This window comes from Citrus clementina, unplaced genomic scaffold (genome assembly GCF_000493195.1).
Source record: "Citrus clementina cultivar Clemenules unplaced genomic scaffold, Citrus_clementina_v1.0 scaffold_9, whole genome shotgun sequence".
In the NCBI taxonomy this organism is placed as follows: domain Eukaryota; kingdom Viridiplantae; phylum Streptophyta; class Magnoliopsida; order Sapindales; family Rutaceae; genus Citrus; species Citrus x clementina.
The window spans coordinates 3442844-3464038 of NW_006261964.1; the positions used below are offsets into that span (position 1 = coordinate 3442844).

The 21195-nt window shown below is 34.0% G+C and overlaps 3 protein-coding genes across 3 annotated transcripts; 2 read left to right on the forward strand and 1 right to left on the reverse strand.

The window, feature by feature from the left end:
- Window positions 1-314: 314 nt before the first annotated feature.
- Window positions 315-5037, forward strand: LOC18031493 (probable linoleate 9S-lipoxygenase 5). Its single transcript, XM_006419835.2, has 9 exons — window positions 315-731; window positions 1212-1501; window positions 2081-2321; window positions 2472-2810; window positions 2912-2997; window positions 3078-3185; window positions 3328-3632; window positions 3727-3990; window positions 4074-5037. Exons 1-9 carry the CDS (start codon window positions 485-487, stop codon window positions 4840-4842), a joined length of 2649 nt encoding a protein of 882 aa, XP_006419898.1. The 5' UTR covers window positions 315-484; the 3' UTR covers window positions 4843-5037.
- An 813-nt stretch (window positions 5038-5850) lies between these two features.
- LOC18031419 (photosystem I reaction center subunit II, chloroplastic) lies at window positions 5851-6841 on the forward strand. The gene has a single exon (XM_006419836.2). It carries the CDS (start codon window positions 5954-5956, stop codon window positions 6575-6577), a length of 624 nt encoding a protein of 207 aa, XP_006419899.1. The 5' UTR covers window positions 5851-5953; the 3' UTR covers window positions 6578-6841.
- Window positions 6842-10758: 3917 nt separating this feature from the next.
- On the reverse strand, window positions 10759-12537 carry LOC18031420 (suppressor of disruption of TFIIS). The gene is made up of 8 exons (XM_006419837.2): window positions 12386-12537; window positions 12243-12308; window positions 12041-12138; window positions 11906-11943; window positions 11713-11800; window positions 11380-11589; window positions 11222-11287; window positions 10759-11118 (listed from the first exon to the last, which is right to left on the reverse strand). Exons 1-8 carry the CDS (start codon window positions 12414-12416, stop codon window positions 10945-10947), a joined length of 771 nt encoding a protein of 256 aa, XP_006419900.1. The 5' UTR covers window positions 12417-12537; the 3' UTR covers window positions 10759-10944.
- Window positions 12538-21195: the final 8658 nt, after the last annotated feature.

Genomic DNA, 21195 nt, shown 5'->3' on the forward strand with positions numbered 1-21195 from the left:
TCTCACATACAACAACATGCCAGCATGCACATATATCTATGTCTATATCTATATCTAACTTATGGGAAGTGAAGAGATGGAGTGGAGGAATCAGGTGCTTTAATTATCAACTAATCAAGAGATAAAGATCGGAAATGCCTTCCATGACCCCACTATTAGTTGTCATCAAAAGGGACATTTTATTTCAATGTATAATGTTTTAAGTCTTCCAAAAGTGTAATAGCAATGACTCAAAGAAAACATTATCACATGCAGTGAAAAAACACAGTGAGGACGACGACCCCTTCTTAGTCAGCACTCAGAATCATTGCAAATCTCTCTCTCTCTATTTATAAATATATTTTTGTGTTGTCTCTCTCTCTCTCTCTATATATGTATATTATACCATCTCTCTCGAGTTCATTACATCACTAAACACCATATAGAACCTCAAGAATCTTCTGCTCTTCTTTGTTGAGTTTTTTTTTTTCCTCTCCTTTTCCTTATGGGAAATTGTCAGAGTTCAGTGATGTTCCATAAACTGAAGGAGAAGGTATGTGCATGGCCGATAACAGGGACGAAGACGAAAGGTGTTGATGAGAGCAAGACGAAGATCAAAGGGACTGTGGTGTTGATGAAAAAGAATGTGCTGGACTTCAATGATATGAAAGCTTCATTTCTTGATCGGCTTCACGAGCTCTTAGGCAAAGGTGTTTCGATGCAGCTTATCAGTGCAGTAAATGCAGACCCAGGTGTGCCTTTTTGTCCCATTAAAATTTTATTGAATTATCTAAGTGAGTACTGTAAATGAAGGGGAAGCGAGCAGACAGTCATGGCGAATGCATATGTAAAGACAGATGAATTTTGAATCAAACACCATAAACGCGTCATTCTTGTACTGTTCATCAAATGGAAAAAAACTCATGTGAATCATGTGATTGATGATACTTAAAATGGAAATCTTTATTAATCCTCTGTTCTTGTTTTGCAGAATAAGCATAATTTGAGTACCGTGATCTTTTATGCATTTTTCATTTTTCTTTCTTCCTTTTTGTTCCCTCTCATTATTTCTCTAATCCTGGCAAGTAGATGAAGTAACAGTACAGTCTTTATAGTTGTTAAAGACAGTTTTCACGTTGGTTCTTCAAGTCTTGTAGATTCAATGCAATAGTAAAAAATATACTCAGGTTTATGCCACTTTGGTTGAAGTTTTGTATCTTTTATGTGTTTAGCTAATGAATTGCGGGGAAGGCTTGGGAAGGTAGCATATTTGGAGAAATGGATTACGACCATAACTCCATTAACGGCCGTAGAGACCTTATTTACCATTACATTTGACTGGGATGAAGCCATGGGTGTTCCTGGAGCTTTCATCATCAGAAATCATCACCATAGCCAATTTTACCTCAAGACAGTTACTTTAGAAGATGTTCCAGGCCATGGCCGGATACATTTTGTTTGCAATTCCTGGGTCTACCCAACACATCGTTACAAGTATGATCGTGTATTCTTCTCAAACAAGGTAAAATAACTATCCTTCACTAACATGAAAGATTTCAAGAGAAAGTTTCCCTCTTTGTCTATCTTGATCGTATTCTTTTGGTAGTCCACTGCTTTGATTATCCAGAGGCAAGAATTATTCTTTTTGTTTAATTCTAAAGAGATTTCTTAAATGAAGGCTTAGGCCCCATTTATTACTTTATGACTCAGTATCAGCATCATTCTGACCCACATAGATAGAGGTTTCTATCATGATTGTTACCTTTTAATAATTATTAGAAGCTTTTCATATTACTTCCTTTTTCATGATAAAATCATACTGTCTAATTTTTCCAGCCAGATTAGACAGTCCTTTTTCTTACTTGATTGATTTTGGATATGAATTTTCAAATCAGAACTTTTTACTGTAAGGCTGAGTAACAAAAGTGGTCTCCAATTTCAATTTCAAGTCAGATAGAAATGAGCTTCAAGTGTCTTAAGGTGTTTTATTTGTTCACAGCATGATGTAAACTTTAATCTAATGGATCAGAATAATTATCTTTCTTTTACTGTCGAAATAGAACTATAATGTACTAATATAAAACTACATGATTTATGTTAGACTTACCTCCCCTGCCAAACACCAGAGCCCTTGCGGAAATATAGAAGAGAAGAACTTGTAAATCTCCGCGGAAATGGAAAGGGTGAGCTCAAAGAGTGGGATAGAGTATATGACTATGCTTTCTACAACGATCTGGGAAATCCAGACAAAGGTCCAGAATATGCACGCCCTGTTCTTGGTGGATCACAGGAGTATCCGTATCCGCGAAGAGGAAGAACTGGCCGGAAACCAACAAAAACAGGTAGAGAACTGAATTCAGAGTGTTCAGTTACTTATTTGAATGGAACAAAAAATATTGAATACAAACAATGGCAAGTTTCAATCAGTATATCAGAGCGGTTCATTTTGTTTCACTTACAATCAGTAAATTTCAGCTTTCTCATTGAAACAGATCCCAATTCTGAGAGAAGACTGCCACTTATAAGCCTAGACATTTATGTTCCCAGAGATGAACGGTTTGGCCACTTGAAGTTTTCAGATTTTCTTGCCTATGCCCTGAAATCGCTGGTTCAGATATTGCTCCCAGAAATCACTTCTTTATGTGACAAAACTATAAATGAATTTGACTCTTTCGACGATGTACTTAATCTCTATGAAGGAGGTATCAAACTACCAAATAGTCAAACTGTCAGTAAGATAAGGGATCGCATCCCGTGGGAGATGCTCAAGGAACTTGTTCGTAATGATGGTGAACGATTCTTAAAATTCCCAATGCCTGATGTGATCAAAGGTACAATCTATTATTGTTTTTGTACTATTTTCCTCATAGCTTAAACTTGTCATTTAGTAAACTTTACTACATATTCATGAGGCCTTAATGATTCATTGCAGAGGATAGGTCTGCTTGGAGGACAGATGAAGAATTTGCAAGAGAAATGCTAGCTGGAGTCAATCCAGTTATCATCAGTCGCCTCCAAGTAATTTAACTCCCACCAGATTGACTGACAATACATTGCATGGTTTGTCATTGCAATTATATAATGAAATCTTAATGCAGGAATTCCCCCCAGCCAGCAACCTAGACCCTAAAGTATATGGAAATCAGCACAGTTCAATTACAAGAGCAGACATAGAAAGGAACATGAATGAACTGACCATAGACGAAGTACTATTTCATGCTTAATATACTTCATTTCTATTTCTGCAATACCAAAAAAAAAAAAAAAATCACATCCAAAATTCACGAAGATTTTTCTCTGCATTATTACTTTGTATTATTTTCTTATGCCATGTTTTATTTTGCACAGGCAATAGAAAACAAAAAGCTGTTTACATTAGACCATCACGATGCTTTAATGCCATACCTGAGGCGGATAAACTCCACTAACACAAAGACTTATGCCAGCCGAACACTCCTCTTATTGCAAAACGATGGTACATTAAAGCCGTTAGCGATTGAGTTGAGCTTGCCTCACCCACAAGGAGACCATCATGGTGCTGTCAGCAAAGTATTCACTCCAGCCGAAAATGGTGTTGAGGGTTCAGTGTGGCAGCTGGCCAAAGCTTATGCTGCAGTGAATGATTCTGGCTACCACCAGCTCGTTAGCCACTGGTGTGATATCAAAAAAGAAAACATTGGCTGGCAGTTGAATTTTGAAGCTTAAATTTAACAGATTAATACTCATGCTTCTGAACAATGTTTGCAGGTTGGACACCCATGCTGTGATAGAACCATTTGTGATTGCAACTAATAGACAGTTGAGTGTGCTCCATCCAATTTACAAGCTTTTGCATCCGCACTTCCGGGATACAATGAATATAAATGCCTTGGCTCGGCAGATACTTATTAATGCCGGTGGTGTACTTGAAAATACAGTCTTTCCAGCAAAGTATGCCATGGAAATGTCTGCTGTCATTTACAAGAACTGGGTTTTCACGGAGCAGGCACTCCCCGCTGATCTTCTCAAGAGGTAAGCAACAAAACCTTGAGTGTGAGATAGGTACTATAACTTTATCATTTTTGAAAATGGATGCATGATTCACTTTGTTTCAGAGGAGTGGCAGAGCCAGACGCAAGCCAACCTCATGGAATAAAGCTGCTGATCGAGGATTACCCTTATGCTGTGGATGGGCTAGAAATCTGGGCTGCAATTGAAACATGGGTCAAAGAATATTGCTCTTTCTACTACCCCAGAGACCACTTGATCCAAGGTGACAATGAGCTCCAGTCATGGTGGGAAGAACTGCGAAATGTTGGCCACGGTGACAAGAGAGATGAACCATGGTGGCCTGAGATGCAGACACGGGCTGAGCTTGTACAAACTTGCACTATCATCATATGGGTAGCGTCTGCCCTGCATGCAGCTGTCAACTTTGGACAATACCCCTATGCCGGTTACCTCCCCAACAGACCAACCGTAAGTCGCCGGTTCATGCCCGAACCAGGAACCCCGGAGTATGCTGAGCTTGAAAAGAACCCTGACTTGGCCTTCCTGAAAACAATCACAGCCCAGCTCCAAACCCTCCTTGGTGTATCCCTCATAGAGATTTTATCACGGCACTCAACCGATGAGGTTTATCTTGGACAGAGAGACACCCCTGAGTGGACTTTGGATAATGAACCATTAGCAGCATTTGAAAGATTTGGAAATAGACTGTTAGAAATCGAAAACAGAATTCTAGAAATGAACAATGACAAAAGATGGAAGAACAGAGTTGGGGCTGTTAAGGTGCCTTACACCTTGCTCTATCCTAACACCTCAGATTACTCCAGAGAAGGTGGGCTGACCGGAAAGGGAATTCCCAACAGTGTCTCAATCTAGAGCCGAACATCAAACCTATGTTTTAGCATCTCGTGTTTAACTAGGCAAGATTGGAAACTATTAGCTTTCATGTATTCTCTTTTTTTATTGAAGGTGTAGTTTTGGTGCAGATTGTCAAACAGGTAACACAAGTAGCTATGTACTGTAAATATAGTGTGATTGATATGCCTATTTTTTCAGAAGACATAGTATGGTGTGGGGTTTCAATGTTATACATTTATTGATTCTACTTCTCTCTTCAATTTGATATGTAGCAATAACTACAAACTCACTAGCTTGATATACCAAAAGCCAAGACCAGCCGAGACCCCAACATAAACAGTCAAATGATCCATTAGTTAGTTAATATTTTTTATTTCAAAATTACCTTTATTAAAAATAAAAAATAATTTAAAAAATAAATATGTTTTCTTCTCTTCTAAACTTTCAATAGATTAACTTCTCATCTCTCAATTATTCTTTTCAATTGATTCGCAAATTGAATTAAAATTAATTCTTAATCAAATTCTAAAATGAAATTAAGTAAAATCTAGATTGCCATAGAAAATCAAAATCAATATTATAAATAACAATAAAACCCATCACATGTTCATAAAATTTAATAAAATTCACTATTCAAACCCATAATTTTTTGGTGGAGGTGATAAAAAAAATAATGAAGAAAATAGGTGGTTGGTGGTGGTGGTGATAAACTTGTTGTTGATGAAAATAAACCGTGGGGGTGATGATTAGGCTAGAGAGGGGGAAGGGGGGAGAGAGAGAGAGGAAGAGAGGGAACAAAAATAAAATAAGTATAATTATATTTTATTTTTAATAAAGATGATTTTGAAAAAAAAAAGAAAATTTAAAAATAAGAGAGTAACGAGATAATTTAAGAGGTTAAATGACATGACTTATATTTTTGGTGTGGGCGATAATGGAGGACCCATAAGGTAAAAATTGAGAAGAAGCTGAGGTGTAGGTAAGACCAGGACCAAGTATCAAAATGAGGGAATCTAATTGGTTAAAGGCTTAAAAGCCATATCACCTTATCCAGTACCCAGCACAAACACCACCCATATGTTTTTGATCCGCACCCGAATTACACAACTCATTACAACGATCAATAATAATGGCCATGGCCGCAACAACTCAAGCCTCTCTCTTCGCACCGGCCAACTTCTCCACCACCAAATCCTCTGCGCCGTGGAAGCAATCATCATCATTTTCAGTAAGGCCACTAAAACATAATGCCCCACGTACCAACACCATCAAGGCCATGGCTGAGGGAAAAACAGAGACACCCACAAAAGAGGCTCCGGTGGGCTTCACCCCACCAGAACTGGACCCCAACACCCCATCTCCGATCTTCGGAGGCAGCACCGGCGGGCTGCTGCGGAAGGCTCAGGTGGAAGAGTTTTATGTGATCACATGGGAGTCTCCTAAGGAGCAAATATTTGAAATGCCCACTGGGGGTGCGGCCATTATGAGAGAAGGTCCGAATTTGCTGAAGCTGGCTAGGAAAGAGCAGTGCTTGGCTCTGGGGACAAGGCTGAGGTCCAAGTACAAGATTAAGTACCAGTTTTACCGAGTGTTTCCCAATGGAGAGGTTCAGTATTTGCATCCCAAGGATGGTGTTTATCCTGAGAAAGTGAACCCCGGAAGGGAAGGAGTTGGGCAGAATTACAGGTCTATTGGTAAGAATGTGAGTCCTATTGAGGTCAAGTTTACAGGGAAGCAAGTGTATGATCTGTAAATTTAAATTGTAAGCTGCTAAGCTGACGGGCCTCGGATGATCTGTTGATTAATTGTTGTGATCATTTACTTGTTTGTATTCGTGTTTTCTTTTCCTTAAAAATATTGTATGAAAGCAAGACTTGATCGCTGAAACTATTTTATACATGCAATATCTCTTTTTAGTTTAGTTGAGAATTTGTACTCTGTACTGTGTAAGACAATTAGTTATCTTGTGATTTTGTCTCCTCAATTGAACACATTGCGCCAAATATTTTCTGTTAAATATTAGGAACAAAGTTTGATGGAATCTGTATATGCTATTAATGCAGATTGTAAAAGTGTGCACAAAATGAATCTCAAATTTTGGTTCATCAAATGAAAGCTTTGGTGATGCTTGTAATTATGATTTTGTGTTACAAAGAGTCTTATTTTAATAGTTCAAAGACGGCAATCAGGGCATTAGATGGTCTTCAAATGCCAATCGATGCATAGATATGGCCTCCGGCTTTGCTATAATCACGAGCCGGACTAGCACCTCCCAAGTACCTCTTGAAACCCCTTCTCTGCTCCTACTCCATTAAAAGTAATTTAAAAATTATAAAATTCTTATAACACCCATTTTAGTTTTAAAAAAATTACATTAATTTTTTTTTTACCGAATAAATCCCTTAAACATTTACACACCCCTCCCCATTTTTCTTCATATTTCGCACTTTTTCTCCCTCATTTGCTTTTATTTCCATCTCTCTCTCTCTCTCTCTTTGTAATCATAACAATCATAATTATGAAAAGAAAATTAAGATTTGGTGAAAATGTAGTTACTTGGTATTCTTGATTTTTTTTTTTTAACAAAGTTGAAAATTAAAGTAAAGCTTCATCAATGACGACACTTACCGTAGCAGCAAAATCAAAGATATTAAAATAAGAATTTTGCTGGATTTTGAACATGTCTTATTGTCATTATATTCCCTATGCTTAGCAATAATTTTAATGTTCTATTTTCAGATGAAGAAGAGAGTTTGAAATGATAAAGAGGTTCAATGAGAATAAAACCTCCCTTTTTTTCCCCTTGACATTAATATAATAACCGTAGAGCCTACAAACTTGAAGATATTTCAATTGTCAAACAAGGGAGTTTGAATAACGAAGGGGTTCAGTGAAAATTAAACTTGTCATTTTGTGTTATGCAAACAGTGAACCTGCAAATATTTGACTGGGATATTAATAAGATATCAGGGACATGGCCTCTGCTCTTGTATAGCTGTGTCAAATGGGCCGGATATAGTATTGGTTCGGCCCAAAACAATTAGACCAAATAAGAAGATCTAAGTATCTAACAGGATCACACATCAATATAATTAGGATCCCTCTAAGTTACATTGCCATTTGAGCAGCTGTTTGCTTTTTTTTTTTTTCTTCTCTTGATGGAATGGCCAGTTGTTTGTTGATCATGAAAAATTTAGAGAAATCACTGTAACACATGATTATATCAAATCAAAGATCAATTCTTCAATTATTTTATTGTTAATTTATGATTAATGATGTGATAGAGTCAGAATCCTTTCCCAAAGAGAGCTAAGCAGAAGGTAATTAAATATTAATTTTGATTTAAAATTTTAAAGGCGGCTGCTGCTGCTGCGTTGGAGCAATTCCAACGTAGAACAGCCATCAGAACCGTTGGATGCATGTAATTAAATTTAAAATAATTATATTTAACAGTTATAAAGATTATTTTATGTTAGAGCATCTCTAATGGAGCAATCTAATTTTAAATGGTTGAAAAAGCCATCAGTTAAACAACCATAGATGGGGAATCAATGAATGTGTTTTTCGTGAACGGTGATATAATGTCTTTAATATTTAATATGAGAGAGTCTTATGTTACATTGAATGTACCATATACAACCCATAAAAACCACACAAATTATAAGACCCATATAATTATGTGGTTCTTATTAATTATATACGGTACATTCAATGTAAGGTAGCAAAATCTTTAATATGAAGGTGAAAAGTTGATGGTACCAATATTTCTGAATCTGATACCCTTTGGGGAACACCAGATTAAAGATGGGCTTTAATGGCCTGCTCTATTGAACGAACAAAATTTGTGGAGCTGTCTCATCAACTCCCGTACTGAGCACAGGGGTAGTTTTAGCATTAAAGTAAATTAAGCCGCTGTTCAGGACCTCAAAATTTTAAAATATCTTAATATTTCACATTTATTTAATTAATATACTAATGAATAATTATTTTTTAGATTTTAAAGATGTTATTTAAGTTACGTATTAAAAAAAATAAGTTTTAAATGCCTCACTATTATTGCTCCCATTCATAATTATTCAAAAATAAAAATTTATTTTCTTTAAAAAATTTGATATTTTAATAATGTTCACTTAAAATAATATTTATTTTTGGGATAATTCCGTCTTGCCCCCAAATGTTTTAACATTTTCCACCGCATCCCCAAATATTTCAACAATACTCACTCCACACCCAAATCCGTTATTTTGACCGTTTATTCTAACGGTCAAAGGGTAAATTTGAAAGTTCATACCCTAAATATTATTTGATGATGATAAATTAAATTTATTTGATAAGTTAATTGATGAGATTATTATTAATTAACTTTAAATAAAATTTTTTAATGTAAATATTAATTATTAAATTAACATTTTATCTCATTTAATTCTTCTCTAATTCAAGATAAGGGGTATTTCGGACATTTAATTAAATTTCAAATAGCTCTGTTAAACATAACGGTCAATTTAACGGAATTGAGTGTGGAGTGAGCATTGTCAAAACATTTGGGTGCGCGGTAGAAAATGTCGACACATTTGGGGGCTGGGTGGAAATAACCCTTTATTTTTTAATAAAAATTTCATACTTGATGACATGCACATAAATAGAATTAATTGTTTTACTAGCTAATTCTTTATTGTGTTAATCTTTCAAAGTATTAAAAGATTACATACTTTCACTTTAAACAGAATCCTCTATTAAAATAATTAACATTAGAACTGACTTTTAATATTCCTTTAAACTATATTAAAAACCTCCAAACCAATATACATTGAATCAACAACAATTTCAATTAAAGAATTTCTTTCTCAGTTTGCTATAAAGAAAATTATTCTCCACGAATCTACTGCTATCATCTGATCATCGTATTCATCTTAACTAATCAACTTTCTATGTACTATTGTTCTATCATTTATTTCAAATTACTATTGTTCTTTTTTTCACAAATTTAATTTATTTTTCTTTTTAATATTGACACATGGCTTGTATAATCTTAAAATAAAAAATTATGTTACTTTTATGTTCCTTCGAGAATCGATGTTGTTGAATGTTCAAAGTCCTAAACAAAAGAAAAAGAAAATTGTCTGAGGCCTCAGATCCCTTAAAGCCGGCCCTAATTGAGCACTTAGTTGGTGTGGAAGTCTAATGATATTTCATTATTTAGTAGAGTAATAGGTTCTATAATAAAATTCATAAATTTTTTTAGGAAAATTATCACTTGTATACCCTTAGTTTACTCTGTTATCAAACTTACTACAATATTTTCAGGGTGTATCAGTCGTCTACTCTTAAGTTTACAAAATGTATCTGTCGTCTACTAAATCGTTAATTGCCGTTTAAATATGATGACGTCAGAGGGGTAATATGGTCTTTTCATATGATATAAGTGATAATTTAAGAGTATACAAATGATAATAAGAGAATTTAAGGGTATACAAATGATAATTTTCTTTTACTTTAATTTAAGTTTCAAGGGTAAAATCGTCAATTCACTATAATTCAGTTAAGTTTCAAACTGTAACTAATGGTTTAGTGGTCGACAAATAACTTTTGTCAATTTAGGGTGAACAATTGATACATTATTAAAGTGTTGTAGCATTTTTGATAATAAAGCAAATATAAAGTATACAAATGGTAATTTTTTATTTTTTTAATATAAATATAATAGATTATACTTAATAACTCACCAATAATTCGTCACTAAGATTCATTATTTTGTTATATAACATAATATTGTTAGGCTGTTCTACGTCAAGCTGATGGGACAATCTTCAACAAATTATTGATAAAAAACGATGCATCATAATCATGCTAAAAACATTTTGCAATTTCAAACAGCGATGCTGTCACAATCATATGGGCGAAGCTTGTCGATTAAAGCAAGACCATAGTTTGGTGTTTTGTGACAACGATTGCAATATTATTCAATACACGTAGCAAAGTTACATAATTTGAGAGCATATACATTTTATTTTCAAATATGGACAGCACGTTAACATTCATGATACACATCAACAGTTGTAGAAACTGATCAACATGATATCTACACAGTGGGGCCCTAACCGAAACACGAACGGTTCTGATCTAGGCTCCCACTGGCGTGGTAGTGAGAATGGATTCCAATTCACTTCTGGTGCGGCTGATCCTTTGATCGCCATCGTCCGATTGGCTGACCCATATCTCTGGAACCACTTGAGGTAAGTTATTGACATTCTCTAATGCATAATCCGCTTCACCGACGTTCACCGTCTTCCCAACCTTCATAAATATAAATAAAAGTTAAATGATTTTCCTTAGAAAAAAAAGTCGAAAATTTGTTCCCAAAAAAAAAAAAAAAAAAAAAGAAAGCAAGGAGAATTACCAAAACGGTGCGTAGTCCTAAAGCCTTGCCGGCGGTGACATTTTTAATGTTGTCGTCAAGAAACAACTGCCAAATAAAACGCGTTTTAGCGGAATAATTAATCATTAAAAAATTAAAAAAAAATCAAAATAAAAGATGAGAAATGATGATTGTCTTACGGCGTGACGAGGATCAACATTAGCAACATGGAGGGCGAGTTTCATGGCGTCCATTGAAGGCTTCAAAAGGACGGGGAATTCATCGGGACGAGTTGCTTTCGAGAGATTCGGGTTCATTGTCTCGAAACAGATTATTTGATCGAAACAATCTGCTATTTCTAGTCGTTTCAGACATGTAATTGCATGGTTCCTGTCCGAATTGGTGAAAATCTGAAGAAAGTTGAAAAAAAAAAATGAAATTAGCAACTTCATTAATTAATTGATTTATTAAAGATTATTCTGGAAATACGGCTCATAATAATTATGACTATCATATCGTTGTTGATGACGTACAATCTTTCTCTGGGTGATGCTGCATAAGAGGTTGCGTAGTTGAGGATCTGGTTTGATCAAATCATACGGCAATCTTCCGTGCACGAAACTGATGATCAAAAGGGGGAAAAATTTGGATAAAAAAACAAATTAATTAAAATTTTACTCTTTTTTTTTTTTTAAATACGTAAACTGAATTATGATTTTTGCTGACCCGTGGTAATCATCGGCACCAATATCATAGCCTAGAGCCTGCAAAAATTGGAAAAAGAAATAATAAGTTAAAAAGGGGAGGAAAAAAAAAAGATAAATGTTAAGAAAGTTGAAGCATTTTAGAAGAATTAATTACTCGCAAGCCAGCGAGGGTGCTGCCGTAAGCTTTGAAAAGCTCAACTCTGAGACTTGAAGCTTTGGTTTCTGAGAATCCGCATTTCTCAATAAGAAATCCTTAATTTTTTAAAACAAAAAAAAAAATCAATCAGTGATTAATCCTTTAAGAGAAGCTTAAAGAAGCTTAGAAATTCGTTTTTCTTAAAAAAAAAAAAGAAAACCTTCAATATTTCTCTTGACAGCTTCAGCTATTCCAGTTTCTGAAGGGTACAAAGTGTCATCCAAATCTGTTTGAAAGGAAAGGAAGCCAATTTAAGAATTGAAATTTATGAAATTGGAAAATAATTAAAAAAAAAATGCGTACCAAAAACGAGGCAGTTGAAGGGAGAATCCATGGCTTCGCTTGAACCGAAGAAATGAAGTAAATTAATGATTATAACGAGGAAGCAAATTTAATTAATATCCAGCAAACAGCAGGCGAGGAAGGGGCCTCTGAGAGAGGAAGCTGAAGCGAGAGGATTTTATAGGCATAGAGATTCCAGATAAAACAAAAGACAGAAAGCTACGTTTGCTGACTCGGAGTTCAAATCTCATGCGTTCGAAAGCCGAGTTAGACAAAGGCCCACACGCCTGTCGTAAATTAAAAGAAGATTCGATTAGTTTTACTCAAATGCCCCTGTTTCAAAGGGAGGTGCTTTGGCTGTTCGGCTACCTGCCTTACTTTTGGAGTCTGCCACAGCGTGCTATGCAGCCAATCAGATTACGGCTTTGTATTAAAAACAAAGATTCCCAGGGATAATGTTGACAAATCATCACGTGCCTACCTGTTGGCACTTGGCACATGGCGTTTACCGAAAAGCTGAGGGCTAATTTACAAATGGATAATGTGCGGGTATCTTGGTAATTTGGCAGTTGCAGAATATGAAACTTGGATAATTTACAAAATGGAAACCACAACGAATTAAGGCATGTGGATTGCATGGTAAATTTCATTCAAAATTCTTCTTAATATTCTCTAATTATCTTTATTGATTCCCAAATCAAAAAAATAATTAATCGGTTGATTGAATGAAAAGATTTCAACTATTGACAAATTGACAACTAGGAATAGGCAGAAAATTCTCACGATTACAGGAGCCCTGGGAGCATGTTATGTTAGGGTTGGATATCGGGTTTTATTTATTTTCATTTTATTATAAAATTGGATAGGGTATAACTTTTAATACCGGTTGATTGGGGGCTCGGCTTAGGACTCGTACTCGCTCGCTAAACCTGTTTAACTATTAACTATTTTATTTATTTAATGTTTTAAATGTTAAAATTAAAAGCTAAATCAAATAAATATTATAATAAAAAGTCAAAACAGTAAAATGCAAACATTAGCACTTAGCAGCTTGGTAATAAGAACAACCATATAATATGATATTGTCATATATATTTACTTGGAGATTTTAGTAATTTAATGGACTAGACGTTTACTAAACCATTTAAAATCTTGACGTAATCAGAAACAAATGACAATAAAACAAATGTTCAAATAAGATCAATTGAAAGGAGTGAAAGATGGATAAGAAAAATGTTCAACAATTTTATTTTCAATTCAAATATTTAGTAATACACAGATTAAAATAAAACTTGACAATCATCAAATTATAATAGATATTTACCCAAAATTAATTTTTTTAAAAATTATTTAGAATAAAGTGATATATGTTCATCTAGTGATATATATATATATATATATATATATATATATATATATATATATATATATATGTTAAAAATAAAAGAGGATATAGGGAAAGAGGACATCTATCTCTAATTTTTATTGGGAATCCGACCCATACACATTCAAGCCCACAACAGGGTAAGGACTAATGACGAAGATATTTTCTCCTAAATAGGTAAGGGTACTAGTATTAGTTAGGGATGGCAATGGGCACCGCCCGCAGCGGGTTTGTCATTACCAAACCCAAACCCGCACAAAATTTAAATTACCAAACCCATCCACAACCCGCAGCGGGTTTTAATTTTTTTTAAAAAAATTCACCCGCAGCGGGTTTTAACAATTACCAAACCCGCAATGGTACCCGGCGGATTTTTTGCGGGTTTCCGTATTTAAAATCACAAATGTTTAATATATAAATTTATTATAATAATCTCAAATTCCATATAACATACTCAATTTTATATTTAAACAACATAAATGAAAAATTAAAATTTCAACATCAATCCAACACAAATTCTCAAATTTAAGTATAAATTACACAAATCCATTTAAAAAACACAAACTAGTATCTAAAAATAATAATTACATTTCACATTATCATTTAAAACAAGCTTTAAGAGAAGATATTTATTTCATTCACCACTGTTGAGTATTAGAAAATGTATATTTATAAAGGAGAAAATCGTCATTTTACACTTCAAGTTTTACTAACACCCTTACTTTTATGTATTTAAACTTCTTGTCATTTAATTATGTGTGTTGTATTATAATTAAGTATTTTATGTATTTTAGGGGCATCATAGTCATTTCACAATAAACGAAAAATCAGACGGCAAAACAGACATCACTTTTGAACTCAGGACGGTCGAAAACCTTAGGAGGAGCATAAAAGGAAAAATGGCATTGTTCACATGTACGGTACTGTCTACGTTACTGTTCACGACACTGTTCACGTAGGTGGATCGATGACGTGGCATTGATCGATGATGTGGCATTGACTGATGAGGTGTCACGATCCTGTTGGACTAAAATTCTTATGCATTGTTGATCGATGACGTGGCAGCATATCAGTGGACCAAAAATTTTGCGTACGGTACATGCATTACACAGGATTATTTTCAACCAAACTGCGTCACTGTTCAAGCCGAGTCAAACCGTGTTACTGTTCAAACCGCGTGGTCAAACCGCGTACTGTTGACTAGTGACGTGGCAGAATCCTGAGTGTCCAAACTATTTTTAATCTGATGGCCATGATTTAATCAATGTATCTATAAAAAGGGGGCTCTACCCCCCAAATTTGATATCTCTGGATCCATTTTTGGACTCCATTTTCTGTAATTCCTTCTCCATCTTGTATTTTTTATGTATTTTAATAAATTCTCATTTTGCCCCTAGTTCAATTATGAGTAGCTAATTTTCTTTCAAGCTTGGGTTGAAGATGAAGTCTCAACATGTGTCATGGGCTTTATTTGGTAAATTTATTTTCTCTTCCCCTATAGTTTTTGTGGATGTTTTGACTTCTCGTCGACAAATAATAATAAGCTTGTCTAGATACCACCCTGGTTTCACCGGCTCCATAGTACAAGGTTATTATTATTTGGCACGATAAGCCCTTAGCACCATATTGATTAGAGTGTGGTTCATGAGATGTGGATTCCCCCCTCATGATTTAATTGGTATTAAGAAGGAATATTTAGCCCATGGTGTATGTTGATATGGATCCATATACCAAAGTACGTCATTTCAATAGAATTCTCTTCAATTTATTCTCGCTATTTGAATTCTAATTTTAGGATAATCTAAGTCACTTTCACCATAAATCCAAATACCCTCGTACAAAATTAATTCTACATATAATTAAAATTCACCTCCTCGTGGGATCGACACTCGTCACCATTAATCTATTCTACAATAGATTCCTGCACTTGCGAGTTCAATAAAATTTGCACAACAACCACCATAAGCACCCATCCAACACAATGCCTATAATAATAATTAAGATTAATATTTTCAAATACTAATTCGAAGGGAAATACCTTTAGTTTTCTTTAGGTTATGACTTTAAAATGGGAGATGGGCCACATACACACATACACAACTTTGAGCCTTTGGCTATTTGGCTATTTGGTAATTTGAATAATGACATCTTTATACATTTTTAGATTAAAATTAAATTAAAAATATTTAGAAAAAATATTGCGGGTTTGGTGGATATCCATGCGGGTATTCACCGGATATAAGGTTAATACCAAACCCATCGGCATCCATGTGCGGGTTTTAATTTATAATACTAAACCCGCCCGCAACAGGTAAAATTACCCACAACAGGCGGGTTTTGGCGGGTGGGTTTGCGGGTACAATTACTACCCCTAGTATTAGCGTTCTCGCACAATACCCAACTTATTGCCATCCTTACTAACAACAAATGGGCAATTCTAACATGTAGGGGTGGATAATTCGAGTGGTTCAAGGAATAACTTGAAAATTGTCCTGCTCTTATACCATTCAATCTGGGTGTGATTGGTTTGGTTCGTCAATTTCCTTTATTATTTTTCTTAATTTTGGTTATTGATCAATTCAAATTTTTTTGAATTGATCTATAACTTATCAATAAACCGAAGTACCAAACCAACCTAAATTGATTTGATTTCACTCAAGCATTTTGCTAGTTATGTCATGACAACACTAACTAAGACCTTCCTCTACGAAGGAAATGAGTTGGATGGACTCATAAACACTGATTTTCCAACAATAATTGATAGAAGGCAGCTGCTACATTAGAGATGCTCCAATGTAGAGCAGCCTTCAGAATCGTTGAATGTATGCAGCTGAATCTGAAACAATTGTAATAATGTGCATCCAATGGCTCTGGGGACTGCTCTACGTTGGAGATGCTCCAACATAGCTGAACCCTTGATAGAAACATGGGTTATGCCATAATATTATGATTTTAACCTTCTAATAAATATATTAGTAAATTGTGGGAAACCTCATTACTAAGCATCAAACCTTTAATTTGTATTAATAACGATCTTATCATACTTATTTTTAATAATATTTTATCATGTGTATATTTATAAAGATATATGGTTAATAATTAATTATCTCTAAATTCTTCTTCAATAATTACCAATCACAACTTTTTTTTAAAAATTAACCGAAAAAGATCATTCTTTATTTTTTGTCCCTAAACCTTATCCGTATTATTATTCATTGAATTTGAATGACAATAGGCACTAAGAGCATTCATGACCAGCTAATTGTGCTTAGAGAGACTCTCAAAATCCTTTTGAGATTGCATTTGATACTTAAAAAGTGATTTTTAAAAGTTAAAAGTTAATTTTGATATCTGTAAATTTTTTTGAAGAACCATTTTTGATAAAATCATTTAATTTTATAGTAGATTTTGAAAAGTAAAGCCATAAATGGGTAGTTTTTCAAAATTTGATTTTGAAAATCAATTTGCACTTACTACAATTTCATATATATCCTCACATATATTATAAAAATATAAAATTATCCTTAATTCAATTAGGAAATAAAATTAAGAAATTTAAAGAGATTAATATTATCACCGGTAATATTGAAATAACCAAATTAATAAAATTAAAATAATTATTTAGTTATCAATTACTATATATACACAATAAAAAAATATTACACACACACACACACACACACACACACACACACACATATATATATTTATAAATGTGTAAATAATTTTATTAAATATTAAATTCATTTAAGTCATTTGTATTTTGACAGTAGCTTAATAGTAAGATTTACCAAGCACATAAGACTGATTTTAAAACTCACAATACTTTTGAAGATAAATTTTACTAAACTTCTAATCAATTCTTTTCATAGTTAATTATTTCTATAGTACAATTAACAATAATTATTTTAAAAGTTACAATATTATCAATTTATTTGTTAATTAATCTTCTATCTTCATTTCATTTGTCACTGTACAGTGGATTATTTATAAATTTTTTATTTTTAAATAGATTAGGTAGTTACGTGTTTATAAATTGATTTCTACATATTAAACCTATCTAATTAATTTATTTATCAAAAAAAAAAATTGATTTCTCATCTATCGTGGAATTCTCTTTTGCTGCACCAAATAACCCGATTCGTGTGAAGGCAAGAAAAGTTAATTAAGTCGATGTCATCAAGCTAAGTGATTAGAATATAATTGCAGAATGACAGAAGGATTACCATATTGAAGCATTAGCTCGCCCAACTGAAATGATTGATTTTGCAAACGAAACGACGGTGAGGCGTGTAACACGACACGCCCTGTGATGATTGTTGGATGGTGATGTACTGATATGCCGTGGCACCCACCAAGAAGATGATACAATTTAGCCCACTAAGAGATTCAATCTCTTTGGCATTTTGTCGACATTATTATCAATTTTTTTTTTAAAAAAAGGTTTCATGATAATAATATTATTCACTCAATAATTAACATTATGAAAGTTGTTTATTCCACGATAATTTTATTCTTATTCTTTTGTCCTAAATACATGCTGATTTTAATGTGAAAATGCGTCATATAATCCAATGAATTTTGAGAAAAATTCTATGATGTTGTATGAAGCTTTAGAGTGATAGTAATGAACTTTTTTTTTTTTAAATTGTCCATTAAATTTAAAGGTGAAGATTTCCACCCTTTATTTTAATGAATTAAAAATAACAAGTTATATGGATAATATGTAACTTCTTTGTCTTTTTAACTTTTAAAAGGAAAATTATTCCTTTAATTATTTGTAGCGATCTTTTTAAAGTTTATTGTAAAAAAGGAAACACTAAAGTCTGGTGAAGACTCTTTTTTAAATTAAAATATAATTATTTTTAACCTTAAAAGAGTATTTTTAATTTGTACTCGCATGTTGTTTTGCATTGCTATTCAAAGTTGAGTTCGAATTGAAAGAATTGTGATTTTGCTTTTATCTAACTAGAGAAAACTAAAAGAGTTGTGAATTTTAGTGAAAAGATTTTCTTTTTTGGGCTCTCTATTTTTTTTAATTAGTAAAGTATAATTCTAATCTTATTTTAAATGACAAAGTTCTTTTTCTCTAATAAATTTTAATATTTTTCTTAACTTTAAATAACTATTGTGAACTGTTGGATCACATCTATTAATATGACATATGACATTATCACTTTTATCTCACAACCAATCCTGATGTTTTAGCTCAGCACTATAGAAAAACCCTGGATTTTGAAATGTAGTAGCCTTTAAAAAAAAAAAAAAAAAGAATTTGCTAAATTTGTTTGATAGGAGTTGGTTCATCAGATGAATCTTCGCAGTATAAATTATAAATTTATATGCATGCTTTTTTTTTTTTAATTATATCAATTCGTTGTGTGTGTGGAAGTAGTTGTCTTTAGATCGTGATTGCGCCCATTGTGCACTTGCCACCTTGGCTTGACTTGGCGCCCGCCTGACATGCGCGCGCTTTTGACTGGCGCACTTGGCACTCACCCAGCATGCGCGTGTACCGTTGGCCCCGTGTTTGTTTGGTTTGTTATCAGGTTGAGTTTTTTTCATCGTTTCCAAAGCCTTTTCTGTCAAAATCCTTGAGAGAAGTTTCAGTGGAACCAGCGATTGGAGTTCTAGTTTTTATTTTTTTATTTTTTTAATTGTGCTTATTATCACCAGTGTTCACTACTGCCATCGCTTCATCTTTTAACAGACCTTCGGATATTGTGTTTGGCTTACGGTGAACTGGAAGGCTTAAGAGTTATTGGAGAGTTGAAGAAGAAGGGTTCTTAGCTCGTAAGGTTCTAGCTTAGCGTGCGTGTACCTTGCCCCGCACGCTTTTTTTTTCTCAGCTTGAGCTTTTTCTACAGTCACGACCCGCTTGTTCCCTTACTGAATCGTGCGGCCTTAGGCGCCAAATTTCACTCTCTTGTCCCTAAGTCAGTCTTAACACACTCAAAACGTTGCTGGATTCGAAAGTAGGAAAGAGTACTCAAACTCGCTCAAGATGGAAGGAAAGAATTATTATTGTTCAAAGGAAAGCTTACAATACCTTGTGTGTTAGATTTCTTGTATGTTTTTTATGTTCTGTTGGCCAAATGAGACCCTCATATTTATAGAGTAAAAAGAAGTGTCTAGATGGTGCTCTATAACTATCTTCACTACCACTTAACTTATTAATTACACAGAATTATCTACAAGTTACCACATACACTACATGAGCCTCCATGATTTTAGAACCTTCAGGGGTGGTGGCAGACACCAAGACTTGTGGAAATGCTTGGGGCGTTAGTACACTGCATATTTTAAAAGACTCCTCTCAAAGTTTTTGATAAAAGTTTCGTTACAATGACAAAGATCAAAGTTTTAATTTTTTTTTTAATGTGATTATCATCATTACTGTCATCGTTTTATCTCCTAGCACATTTTCAAATATTGTGTCTGGATTTTGGCGAAATGGAAGCCATTAAGAGTTATTAGGGCGTTGAAGAAGCTATGCAAGGTTATAAAATTTAGCAATTGCATGGGGGGTGATAGGTAAATTGACTCGGCTAAGGTTGCTCGATTTAAGATGTTGTTCCAATTAAAAAGTTATTGTACCCAATTGTTCTACCAACCTTATCCCAACTGGAAGAACTATACTCAGGTAATTGCTTTGTTGAGTAGGAAGATCAAGGGCTTAACACTGAGAGAAGTAATACTAGTCTTGATGAGTTGAAAAATTTGTCCCGTTTGACTACTTGGGAAATACATACTCTTGATGCATGGATTCTGCTAAGGCTTGGTCTCAAGAAAGCTGGAAGGGTATAAAATTGTCGTAGGGGATAAGTGTAGCAGATTTGTTGAATATAAGACTTATGTACAGACCGCTGAAAGTCGAGCTGAACTCTTGCATTTGCTTGGAGGAATGGCAATGCATCAAGAACGTGGAATACTTGTACTTAGACAAATTGCATGGTTTCATGAATGTTGTTCATGAATTGCACGGGGAGGGTTTTGCGCAGCTGAAGCATCTCAGGCTACGTCTGGTACCCTGTGCTAGGCTGGATTGTACTTTATTACAAAAAAATTAGGTCCACAAGAGAGTGTACTGCACTGCACAAACTAATCTATTTTATCCACATTTCTCCTCCTCATGAATCAAACCTGCGGGCTCTATGGGATCTACACCTTTTTTTTAAAAATTTTTTAATTTCGTTAAATTCTTTTTCAGTTTGGAATTGAATTATTTATAATTAACAATAAGTTATTTTTAAAAACATATACAAAAAGGAAAAGATAATCAATCAGATAGGAATTCTATTTTGAACAAGTGTACTAAAGGTTGAATTAGAAACACTTTATATGTTTGGGCCGTGACACGGGTATCAGAATTATGGACTGGGCCGTTTCAATGCCTCTGCATCTGACCCACCCATGCATTTCAACTTTACAAGACACCATTTTTCAT